The sequence below is a fragment of the Plecotus auritus genome (genome assembly GCF_963455305.1).
Source record: "Plecotus auritus genome assembly, chromosome: X".
Taxonomy (NCBI): Eukaryota; Metazoa; Chordata; class Mammalia; order Chiroptera; family Vespertilionidae; genus Plecotus; species Plecotus auritus.
Genome location: NC_137784.1, coordinates 116,786,828 through 116,799,581, shown reverse-complemented (window position 1 = coordinate 116,799,581; position 12,754 = coordinate 116,786,828). Strand labels below are relative to the sequence as shown.

The 12,754-nt window shown below is 45.7% G+C and overlaps 1 protein-coding gene across 2 annotated transcripts; it reads right to left on the bottom strand.

Annotated features, from left to right (window-relative positions):
• Window positions 1–576: 576 nt before the first annotated feature.
• Window positions 577–11,495, bottom strand: ZIC3 (Zic family member 3; the record flags this gene model as incomplete). 2 transcript variants are annotated; one of them, XM_080653497.1, is made up of 3 exons in its annotated part: window positions 577–1,130; window positions 9,192–9,355; window positions 10,436–11,495. In XM_080653497.1, 3 exons carry the CDS (start codon window positions 11,493–11,495, stop codon window positions 981–983), a joined length of 1,374 nt encoding a protein of 457 aa, XP_080509623.1. The 2 variants fall into 2 exon arrangements, with proteins under 2 accessions (XP_080509623.1, XP_080509622.1); XM_080653496.1 differs by lacking the exon at window positions 577–1,130 and adding an exon at window positions 8,186–8,365.
• Between the last annotated feature and the right edge of the window lie 1,259 nt (window positions 11,496–12,754).

The window sequence follows — 12,754 nt, the reverse complement described above, 5'->3', positions numbered from 1 at the left end:
CTGAAGTGTCTTCATCTTGTCTAACATTACAGTTAATTAATAACAACTTGTGTTTTAATAACACCTATATTCCATGATTTTATGAGTGTTCTAATCAATGGTTGAAGGTTGTCTGCCCCATGAACCACTTTGAGGCTTCTGGATAATGTACATTTAATGTGCTATGCTGCAATGTATCTCCTCTCCAGAGGCCTTCCTTTCTCCTGTGAGGTAATCTTCATCTTTGTCTTTCCCTCTCTTTCTCACCCAAATAGTGGTGTTTAAATGTTGTTTTTTTCCTCTCCAAACTCTTTCCTCCAGTTCTTCCTTCTAATCACCCTAATCAATCCTTGACTCTGAATTCTTCCCCTGACTTCCCTAGCACCTGGTTGAGTCCCTCCAGGAAAATAGTGAGAGCTCAAAACAGTTGATTGGGATTTGATGTGTGGGTTATCCCCCACCCTAAGTTTATTGCTCAGTGAAAGCCCAGCTATATTATGAGAAATGTGAATAAAATATAAATTGTTGTCATTCAACAGATTAATCAAAGTTATTTAGGAGCTATAATTGTCACTGTAATAAAACAATAATCACAAAAATAATTTAAATGTTTTATTTAGGTCAAACAACAGTTGTAGGGATCCTGGGTATTGCTTTTTGAACACAAACATATTAAATTAATAAAACAAGCATTCATATTGCTAGTTTTCAACATGTGTGGAGTGCAGATTATTTGAGAGAATTTCAACAAGGTCAACACAATGCATGAGATAATACATACTGGGTAATGAAACAGACCAGTCTTCAACTCCATTGTCCAATTCATAATACAGGGTGGGGGCTGTTTTGCTTTTCATTTCACAAATGATTGCTCAACACAGACTGAATATACCAAAAGAAGAAAATAGTCTTTTTATATCTAAGGAAGAAGCTACTACTCTTAAAATTATGACTTCAAGGTAACAGACAATCAAATTGATGTGGTTTTCTTTTAAACCTCATCAGTAAATCATTTCTTGCACAGTAGGTTCGGCATTAACCCTGCATTTAGCATAGGTAGTGTTATGGAGGGCTGGCTGCTGCATGCCAACATCAGTATCAAGTTCTTCATCAGGAATTAGAGACTGTCCCGGATACCAAGCAGGACAACACTGGCAAAAGAACAAAAAGTGAACTGCAGATAGCTCAAAACAGGCTACATTTACTCTTAAAAAATTTTAATAAAATGTTACTGGATGTTGTTTCAAATGGTAGTTTATAATAAAACATGATGGAATCTGTTATTTTTGACACTTTATATTTCAAATGGTCTTTCATAGGCTGGGTTTTAATAAAACACATTAGATAACATTCTATTAAAGATCAAATATCATAAACTTGCCATCTGGTGAAGGTTATTTTTATAGTTGCTGTAAAGCTCACATTCATCAGATTTGTAAACAGGTAGAACTGCCATCACAAAATTGTTTGCTTTGGTAGATGATTTTTAAAGAAAGATATTTCTTTAGTTTTAACAGATTTTTTTAAAAACATGAATTTCTCTAATCTTATTCAAAGAATTTTTGATCTTGTGTTAAGTTACTATTAGTTCAAATGCTCTGAACACTCGCTCATTTAAATGCTTTCTGCAAACTAAGTGTTTTTCAAGATGTAAATTTCAATAGTTTTGTAGAAACCAAACCTCAGTGGGAAAAGCAGTGCCCTTTGAAATAATCATTCAAACTACTATGATTTCTACCAACTTATCATTCATCCAGTTTTGCAGAAATTCCATTCAATTAACTCCTCTAAAATTTGACCAGACTTTTATCATATCAAATGATCCAAAGAACACCACAGGAATCCAGGGGAGACAGTTCACCAGTGCATCTTTAGCTTGATTTTATTTTTTTTTATTGGTGAAAGAGAGAGAGAGATGCATCAATCTATTATGACCTACCCATGTACTCACTGGTTGCTTCTTCTATGTGTCATGATAGGAGATGGGACCTGAAACCTTGGTGTTTCAGAAAGATGCTCTAACCAACTGAGCTACCTGGCCAGGGCTTAGCTTGATTTTAAAGTCAATTTAAGAGACAATCTGGCATTTTAGTTCTTAAAGAGACAAACTGCCTAACCATTAGCTAAAGCTTTTTCAAGTGAATGAACTTTTCACTTTTCACACTTTTGGTACCAAGAGTTTTAACCAGGAAAAATCTCAGACCTCAGGGTTCAAGCTACAGCATGGAAAAATAAAGTATACAGCAAGCACCATCTACCTCCTTTGATCTCAAGATGTCAGTACCATGGTCCATTGAGGGAATTGAGGGGAGTGGCTGAAACCAGAAAGGAAACTTTACACAAGGGGGGAAAAGGGGTAAAATCTATTTGATGACAATTTCAAAACAAGTTTCCAAACTGTCTGCAGCACCCTTGACTTGAAGGAATCACACATAAGAAAAGGGCAGAAAATACTACAGAGCATGCTTATTTTAATTGCCCATGGGTTTCCAGTAAAGTACGACAACTTAAATGCATATTCCAAATTCTTGCTCCAAAGCCTTATTCTTTGTGCACTGAAAAGGAGGAAAGACAACCCCATCAATTGTTCTCTGGAGATAAAGGCACTGTTTTGTAGATTTTCCCCAGATCTGGGCCAGCATTACTAATGACCTGCCCACCCACCTGGGGTCCTCTCCAAAGTGCCCTACAGGAACTGCCCCACACCTTCAGAAGCCCAAAAGCTTGACAGGGATCAGCCCAAGAAGGTTGCTTTTTCGTGTAGCTGCTGGCCTTCAAGAACACCCAACCTGAAATAATTCGTGCTTCTTATTTTCCTAGAGGAGCCAGAAGGTTGATACCTACAATTTTTAATCCTACATTTTAGTGAATCTGCAGCATTTTTCTGCGGAGAAAAGATAAACTCAAGATCCCAGAGCAATCAGAAAGGTTCTTTCACACTTCGCATTAAGGCAGTTAGTTAAGCAAAGTTGAATGAAAGTTTCGGGATTGTGGCCTCTTTATTTTTCTTGTTAAGACCACCAGCTGTTAGAGCACACACATGAGCTTCGACAGTTCCATTTTTCATAGGCCCACGTTTAAATGAGATATGCAGAAAACAGGTTTTGGCAAAGGTGCCTATGTGATCCGTTCATGGGCCTCTCCATTGTCCTAGAAGAGAACATAGTGTCTGTCCAGTCATTGACATTTTTAGGGGCTGGAAGGTGCTGTGGAATCCCGACCCTTGCACTATAACTCAAAATGGCATCCCCCCACCCATGGGGGTCCGGAGGTTTTTAAGTGGGGACTGCAGGGTGGGGCGACCTCTGGCAGGTTTCACATCCAAGTCTCCCTGGGAAACCCAACCCCCAGAAGGCTCCCAACTTCTACCTCCCAGAATGCCTTGGAAGAACTTCTTTGCTTCTTTTTTTTTTTTTTTTTTTAACAATTTTGCGTTTGGCCGCCACGACCCACATTCTCCCGTGAGGCCTCAGAGCTGGGAAATAACAAGGGATTTTAAACCAGAAGACAGTTTTTCAGCCCGCAGTCTGAGCTTTGCTGCGCTCCGCGGGGGCTCGCATAAGGCCGCCACGTTCACGACTCGAGAGCCGCCCCCAAACCAATCCCCCTTTTCCCACACGCCTCTCTTCTCTTCCCTCCTGGGTCAGTGGAGGCCACGTCTCTGCAAATGCGCTTTCAACTCTGGCCCCCATCACCTCCCAGCAAAATCCAACCTAACGGCTGGGGAGTATGCGCCTGCGCCGGGGGAGGGCCCGGGAGTGGTGAGGGGGTGGCGGGCCCCCAGCAGCGGCTAGAAAAGGCAAGAGCGACAGGGAGCGGGGGAGGGGTCCGGGCCCGGGCTGAGCCTCCTCTTTCCTCCCAGCAGGTCCTGGCTCCGGCCCTGGCCTGACTCTCACATGTGTGCGCTAAAAACTCACTTCAAAGTCTGTTCCCCGCGCGGGGACAGCCCTTCGTACGGGCTGCCAACCAGAACCGGACCTCTACACCCCTTCCAATCCCTAGCACTGCTAAGAGATTGGAAGGCCAAGGGAGAGGACATTCGTTTAAGAGCCCAGGGAACTAGCAGCAGTTTTCGGGTGTACAAGTACCTCCCTCTGTCGCCGCCTCCCACCCCCACTTTAAGAAAACCAATGGATCACAAAGTTTGTGGCCAACGCTACGCAGTGGCCTTCGGAGCTCACCATTGTTTGGGCTCGTATTGACCCCAGGTCCGGATTAGGCAGCGACTGATTCCTGCTTTACAGCCCCGTCAGCCTAATGAGGCCGGGAGGCGATGGGGCGCGAAGCGTCCTCGAAGCCGGGGCGACCGCCGGCTTACGGCCGCCAAGGGCCCTGTAGGTGGAGGTCAAAGGGTCAGCGGGCCAAGACCGCAAGAAAATTGACCGGAGGAAATGAGGTCCCCTTCCCCCCCCCCCCCCCGCCCCTCCGAGCTTCGGCTGGGATTTGCAAGAACTTAGTCCGGATAGGGAACCTGGGTGCTCCGACTTCCAGAACGCTTGGTCTCATCGCGGGGCAAATCCCGACTAGAGACTTGAGCCTTCAGTCAGACAGCCCGAGAGAAAACCACCCTAGCTGCCAAACAGAAAACATCTCTTCAGGGGATGGACAGGGCAGTGGCGATTCTTTGAGAAACTTAAGTGGAAAGAGGCCCTTAGACTTTTTTTTGTTTGTTTGGGGGGAGGGTGTGGGGGGGGGAGGAGAGGGAGCCAGGGGATAAGACAGCAGGCAGCGAGAAGGGGGGAGGGGCAAGGAATCCTGAACACAACTTTCCTGGAAGGCTTAGTGAGCAGAGGCTGTCCCCGCTGGCTCCCAAACCCTCGAAGTTGCTAAGACTGCCTGCCTAGCTTAGCCTGGATCCTGATCTTTAACCTTCCAAACTGAATAAAGGCCAATTTTCTGTTTGCGTGGAAACATACACTTCCCCCTTCCCGGCCCAACAGTGGAAATCTTAAGCTAAACCACCCATTTTGCAAGGTAATGGACTTTTAACAAAGATCTTACCATAACAAGAATGAAATTATTGGTATGTAATAATTAGAGGCCTAATGACATTCATGTTTTCCAGCTGATCCATCTTTAAGGTTGCAAGGTTTTGTTTGGAGGGGGTGCTTATTCTTTAAAGATATTTCCTGAAAATTCAAGAGTGTAAATGTGCATGCCCAGAGTCAAATTATAGGAAGAAAATTTTTGAAAAGTTTTCTACTAAAATAAACTTTTCTTTGCAAAAAATGACAAGAGCAAAGGACATAGACTATTTGACAAATATGATGCTATATCCAAATTAGAGGAAATTGTGTATAGGGGTAAAACTTTCACATTATCTTAATATTGGTTATCATCATTGTTAATTGCCAATTTTTTTCACTTAGAACACAATGCTTTATTGTAAAGTTTTTGGTAGAATAATTTCAAGCTTACTCAGGAAAGATGAAACTCTTATGTATGCCTCCTAAAGAGATATTTAATATATGTAAGGAGGGAGAATAAGCTAGTTTCTGAGAGAATCTTGATTTGAACCCATCACTCCACTCCCATTTAAGATTAGGTTTAAGTTTGGGTGAGGGTAGAAAAGTAATTCATGAAGAAAACAGTAAACTGTTAAAGTTCACTGAATATTTCAGAATAAAAACACTATTTAGACTTCAGTTTGAATATATTTTCAATCTTATGAATATACACTTTCTGAAAATTTGCTGAGCATTTAACACACTCTTTGATTTGGAGTAAAAGAAAAATCCTGAAATAGGAATTTGATCCAGCACTCTCAATGTCAAGGTCAAGACTGGAATGTCTGGGGTAGGAGTTGTATGGTATACTGACCAGGTTACCTGCTCATTATTTGTGAAGTCATCCCAATCTCTGTTCATGGCATTCAGGCCCTTGCCTTCTCTACTGGTGGAGGAAAGTGAAAAAAAAAAAAAAAAAAAAAAAAAAAAAAAACCTTCTTTCCACAAACAAACAAAAATCACACCCAAAGCAATTTGCAATTAGAAACTATGAATAATTAATTGTCTGTTGATAAACATCAGTAGATAACTTAAAATAGACTGCTTCAACCTGTATCCAGGGAATCAAAATTTCTTTTAATCATCAGTTCTGAGCATTTCAATTTAAGGTTAATTTATTTAAACATTTAAAAATTCAGGCACCAAATACAAAAATGTTATAACATAAATAAGATGTGCCAAGACTTTATTTCTTTAAAAATAACAATAAACAAAATTCTAGAATTCAAAATGATTATGTATAATACCAAATTGACTGCCACCAAAAAACCTAGATCATTTCCCCTTCAAGAGAAGGAGGGTACTTAAGCCTATTCATTACATTTCTAAATTCTTTACCATTCCTTATCTCCACCATTCTATTTACTGATTTGCAAGCTGGTTATTCTTGCAGAGATTGGGCTCTCAATATTAAACAGCCCCCTAAGTTAGTAAAAGAAGTCTTAATTCTCTACCCACTCCAACCCCCCCCCCAAATAGTAAGCAGTTTCCTTTTTATATAATTGTGAAAATTGTCCAAATGAGTTGCTTCACTAAAGATTAAATGGATTGTTAATATTTTATTACAAAGCAAACAACCATTTTTCATTATTATTGATTTTAATGGTAACAATGCTTTTAACATCTTTGCCTACAAACCATGAACTTTAAAAATACACATTTTGCAAATGATTTTTCTTTCCATAATATAATTTCAGAACTGCTGCAATTATTATACCACTATAAAAAGGTTATGAATAATTGTGAAAATTATGAATTGAACTATATACAGCAAAACAAATCAGACTTTGCCTTCCCAAATTGTAAATGGACTATGGTTTATTTTTTAAGAAGCACTTTAACCATAAGTAAGCAGGCTCAACTGGCCTTACTCATCACCACTGTTTCAGATGTGCTTACTTTTAAAAATTTATAGATAGCTAGATAGATTTGATAGGCAGATTAGGTAAGTCATAGATACAAACATATATAGGTATATGGGTAATCTCTCAATAGAATAGATGGACATGCATCCTGCCGAGATGTTCATTTTTATGTAAGGTAATAAAAAAGTAAGGGACATAAAACTCATTAGGTTACCTCATGTTTACATATATAGGGCAGGGATGATTAAATCCAGCTTCTCAGTCTTTGAAGTACAAGATTGAGATGTCATGGCCACTAACTGAATTGATCAGTAATATTTGACTTGCATGCTGAAAATTGGGGACAAGCACATTTAAACTCGTAGTTAAAGAACCATCTGAGCTAGAGATAAAGAAAGGACGATATTACCAGATGGAAACTGACACTGTAAGTAATCCATACTGCAGTAGAAAAATAATTTAACAATTAAAAAAGGGATCTGAGTTATAAATACCAACAGACAAGATTAATTTGCTTGCATCTCCTCTTTTTAGGAGGCTGTTACAAAACAAGAGAAAGGAGTCAGTGGTTCAAAAATTGTAAATTTTGTTCTTCTTTCAAAACAATAAAATTTAATGCTAAAGCAGTTATAATCAACAGCTGTACAGAATTTGTTAGAAAACACTTATCCATAAATATTGTTCAGTTCCCGGCACTTGTAGCAATAATTAAATTACAACGATAAATATGGCATCAGTGGGTATGTATTTACAAAAAAAAGTTATTACAAAAGGCAACTGTATACTAAATGTCACAACTGTGTAGAGTAACATCACATCCTCAGCCTGAAAAAAATACTGACCAACAGTTTTGACCCCATTAGACAAAAATACATTCACAAGAGTAATGCTTTGAGAAAAAGTTCAAGACATAACAGGACTTTGGCACAGTTTAAGACTGTGAAAATTTAAACAATCACCACTAAGGCGAAGAATCAGCTTAACATCACCACTACCAAGCCTTCTATAACTTCCTCTCAAAAAACAGGACAAGTGTTAAAATGAACTGAAAGAGTTTAGGGATGGGGTATGCAGAGAGCAAGAGAAAGGAGAGAAAAAGCAGTGAAAAAAAATTTTTTTAATCTTTCAAATGCCAAAACATATTTCCTAATCCTGAGAAAGGGCATGCCTACTTTTGGATCTTACCCAGAAACCTTCCTAGACAATTACAATTAACAAGATGTTGCCTTATATATGGCCTCTTGCCTTAAAACTCCATTTCCGTTTGATTGGCCTCAGTTTTCTTTTTAAAATTCATTTGGTCCATTTTATGGTTAACAGGGTTTGTGTTTGTCCTCAGACGTACCATTCGTTAAAATTGGGAGGAAGTCCAGGGTTGTGGCTGGTGCTAGTTTGAACTGCAGAAGGGGGTTTAGTGGTATCTTTACTGTTTGCAGAAGCTATAGCGGGTGGAGTGGAAGATTCATAGCCTGAACTGGCAGCAGGGGAGGAATCTGACCCTTGAGATTCATGAACCTAAAATTAACATGTATATATTACAATGAATATCATTCCAACCGGTATTGTGCAAGCATATACAAGAGCAGAATTCGAGCACAGTAAGAGCAAGACCGCCCAGTGTCCCTCTTAAAAGAGAAACGCTGCTGATTTCGTTGGCTTGTTTTTAATTTCCATATTACCGATGTCCAGAAACCCCGGGGATGTTCACCAACAGTTTTATTCCTAATATTGGCATGTGGAAAAGGGACAAAGCTCTATATTATTTACTCTCCTTCAAAAGTGCTTTCTCCGCGGATGGAGTGGGATAAGCACTTGGTCTTTGGGGGCCACAAAAAATATTCCGGGCCCAGATTTCACCAAGCCCAGTTTGGCTTGGGAAAGCAGGTACAGAGAAAAGTGGCACAGGCGCCCTAGGCGCTGCAAGGTCTCAAACAACTTCATAGAAATCAGACCTTGCTTCTGAGCCCTATAGTTTTATGGAAAGCCAATGAACCACCCACCCCCGGGTTCGGCGCCGGCACTCTACCACTCTAGTTTCCCAATGCGGGCTGAGCGGGGAAGAGGCGACTGACGGCCGCAACCTCAAGTCCTGGCGAGCTCGTTTAGAGCTTCTCAGTAAACAACTGATTGTCCACCCCCCCCGCCCCGCTCCCTCCTCCTCCCCACAGTGCTCTTCCCCGCCCACTCCGGGTTCCTAAATATGGGTTCAAGGTGTCATCGCTGGAGCAAACGGGATTTAACGTGGAGGATACAGGGTTGGCAGCGCGGGCGCTTCCATTCCGCGGTAGGGTGTTGGGCCTAGTGTTTATAAACCGCCGACCGCTAATAAAGAGGTAATTACCTTCATGTGCTTTCGCAGGGAGCTAGGGTGCGTGTAGGACTTGTCGCACACTTTGCAGATATAGGGCTTGTCCGAGGTGTGCACGTGCATGTGCTTCTTGCGGTCGCTGCTGTTGGCAAAGCGCCTGTCACATCCTTCAAATTCACATTTGAAAGGTTTCTCACCTGCAAAAGGCAAAAATGCAAAGGGGGGGGAATATGGTCAGGCCAGGAGCTTCCTGGAGCGGAGCAGCAGGAGACCGAGCGCCCCGCGATCTTCCAGGAGAGGGAGCGCCGACTGGGGGAGGCTGTAGCATCTCTTTTCCCTGGAGAAAAACGGAGAGTGCTGGTTAAGCCTACTGGTTTGGGAGTGGTGCGCGGGGTGGGGCAGGGCTGGCCCAGAACTTGCGGATCCCTTTGTTCTCTCTCAGGATAGGAAAGCACCAGGCTCCTCCAAAGTTTTCCCTAAGTTGTGGTTCTACCCTACCCAGCCCAGGGTTCCCAACGCGCGGCCAAATTCTGCCACTGCCTAGTGGATGTAACCAATCCCGGGCGGGACAATGAACCAGGACGGACAATCCCATTCAGTTCCTTCTTTGTACCTGTTAATTTGCCTTTTTCAAATGCAGCGATTTTGCTAAACTCAGTATTAAAAAGCTTGGTTCGTCGTACTTAACGTTCAAAAAGAAAACTATATAAATCCAGGGACTCCAGACAGTTTACAAGATGTTCTGAGCAAGCCACGAAACCGTGATGCCTTTTCTATGTTAGGTTTCCTCCCGTAGGACTTAATTGAACCTGGAACTCCAAATAAAAATAGTTTGACAAAAGTATCAGTCATTTAATTAGGAGATGTGCCAATCACGGGTAAAAAAGAGCGGAAGTAACCGAAAGTTAGCTTTCATTAGCATTTCTATGGTTGCTTTTCCCGAATGTGTGCCGAAAGCTAAATTGCTTGTAAGCAATAGGCTCTCAACACATTCGTAGTCCCTTCCTAGTAACCCAGAAAGGGAGACAAAAAGAGGCGGCGCCAGTTTGTCCCTGGGCGCGAGAAGGTTCCAATTAGTTCCAAAGACCACAGAGCCGTCTGCCCGGGAAGTTAGAAGTAGGCAAAAGCGCCGTGGGGCGTGAAAGGCGAGAGATGGAGGGACACTGACAACCCTTCCTTTCCCAAAGGCCCTATTTGGCCATCACCCCTCTCGCTGTACATCGACTCCATGGCACAGTGCGGCGATGAATCCTGCGTCCGCCTCCCTTTACCCTTACCTGTATGGGTCCTCTTGTGGATCTTGAGGTTCTCGGAGCGGGCAAAGATTTTTCCGCAGCCCGGGAAGGGGCATGGGAAGGGCTTCTCGCCCGTGTGCACTCGAATGTGGTTGACCAGTTTGTACTTCGCCTTGAAGGACTTTCCCTCGCGTGGACACTCCTCCCAGTAGCAGATGTGGTTGTTCTGCTCCGGGCCCCCCACATGCTCCATGGTGACATGTGTCACCAGCTCGTGCATGGTGCTGAAGGTCCGGTCGCAGCTCTTCTTGGGCCGGTTTAGCTGAGCTTCGTCGACCCACTTGCACGACAGCTCCTGCTTGATGGGCTGCCGCATATAACGGAAGAAGGCGCCAGGCCCATGGTGGGCCGCCACGTTCACGCCCATGTTCATGTTCATGGGGCTGTAGTTAGGGAACTGCGCGCCGGCCGTGTAGGGGTCCGTGCGCGGGCTGGCTACCGTGCGGTACGAGTCCGCACGGCCAAACAGCTCCCCGCGCAGCCCCAGGTGTACTTGATTGTTGTCCATGTGCCCGGTAGGCGACGGGTGCCCGGTGGTCTGCTCATGCAGCCCGGGAAAGAGCAGGTAACTTGGTGGTTCGGGAATGCCAGCTGGAGCGTGCAGACCACTCGCCGAACCAGCGAAGAGCGCGTGCTGCCCGCCACCCGAGGCAGCCTCGCCGAGCCCGGAGCTGCGCTGGCGGAACAGAAAGTCACGCGTGGAATTGAAGGCGGCGGAGGCGGCACCCCCATAGCTGGGCACCTGGCTGGTGTGGTGATGGTGATGGTGGTGGTGGTGGTGGTGATGGCTCAGGGCGTTGGCGTAACCCGAACCCTGTGGCATGAATGCAGAACTCTGGCCAGAAGATAGATCGTGAGCCGCGGCGGGGCTCAGTTTGAAGGCAGCAGCAGCGGCTGCGGCGGCGGCGTGGGGAGAGTCCCCGAAAGGACTCAGCCCCATGCTCGCCGGCTCGCGGTTGGGCATCTCGTGGTGGCGCGGCGCGCCGAAGCTGCCTACTCCCAGACCGGGGAACTGTGGGCCTCCGTCCAGGAGCATCGTCATGGGTGGGGGGGGGGGGGCGTTCTGGGCACTGGCGATCCGGCTGCAATGAGCGACGGGGCGGGCAGAGGAGATCTCCGAAGTGCTGTAGTCGGAGAGGGGTGGCGGCAGTTGGACACAGCCGGGAGACCCCCAAGGCAGTACCAGGGGCTGCAACTTTTCCGTCGCTGCGAGTCTCCTGCAGAAGGATAGGAGGGAGGAAGGGAAGTAGAGGGAGCTGGAGTGGGGAAGAGAGGGGGAGGGGAAGTGAGGAGAAAGATTCTGGGACTAGATCTGGTTTAACAAACTAACAGGCGCGCACAAAGAAAAATAAGCAAAATAACAAGTGGAGGGCGGAGTTTTCTAATCCTGTCCCAGGCACCCCTCCTCTCCCGGAGAGCACAACCGAGGGGCCAGGAGGCTTCCTCCACACGGGCCTCCGGGCTGGGCTGCGCCAAATAGCAGAGCCGGCTCACGGCCAGCGGGCGGCAGCGGGCAGGAGGCAGGCTCGGTCCGCACTGCTCGCTGCGCGAGTCCCAGCCTCTTCGCCTCCAGAGTAATGTCCTTGGACTGATAAAGTCAATCACTCACTCCTTTCACATAAACCAAGCGGGAGACCGCGAGGCGCGAGCCAATGGGGAACCAGCTGGCTCCCGGTCACCTGACCCCCGGCCCTGCAGCCCATTGGCCGCCGCCACACTGATTGGCAGCGCGGAGTGGGGAACATGGCAGCCTCCTCCAAGCGACCGCCTCTGATTGGGCCACGGCCCGGCGCTTGGCAGGTGAGGCGGCTGCTACCGGGCGCCCGCGAGTGGGCTTGGCCAGGCTTGCGCTGCTGTAGGGAACTGGAACCAGGCTCCAGCCGACGACCGGCGGGGCGGAGCCTGGCCTCTCCTCTTCTTCACTCCGTCCTGAAGCGGGCAAGCACCCCTCTCGCGCGCTGTACCCGCTTTGACCAAATGAACTCTTTGCCCCTCGAGGATTGTTTCTCCGTCCGAGCGGTCCCTCACCACCCCGAGATTGCGTCTGCTCATAGGCCGCAGGGCGCCTATCCCGAAGCGAGCGCAGCAGTTCCAGGCTCAAGGCCCACTAGCTGCGCCCTCCCCACACGCCACTATGGACTTTGATGGAGACTGCGGACTGAGGCTGTCCAGCTCGCCGTCTGTGCCCTAAGCTGCTGTTGCCTCCAAACAAGGAGAAACGATTACAATTACAACTGATTCTCTTCCCTCTGAACCTAGTGTTGAGTCTTTAGTTTGTGCGTAATGGCTATATTTGCCGCT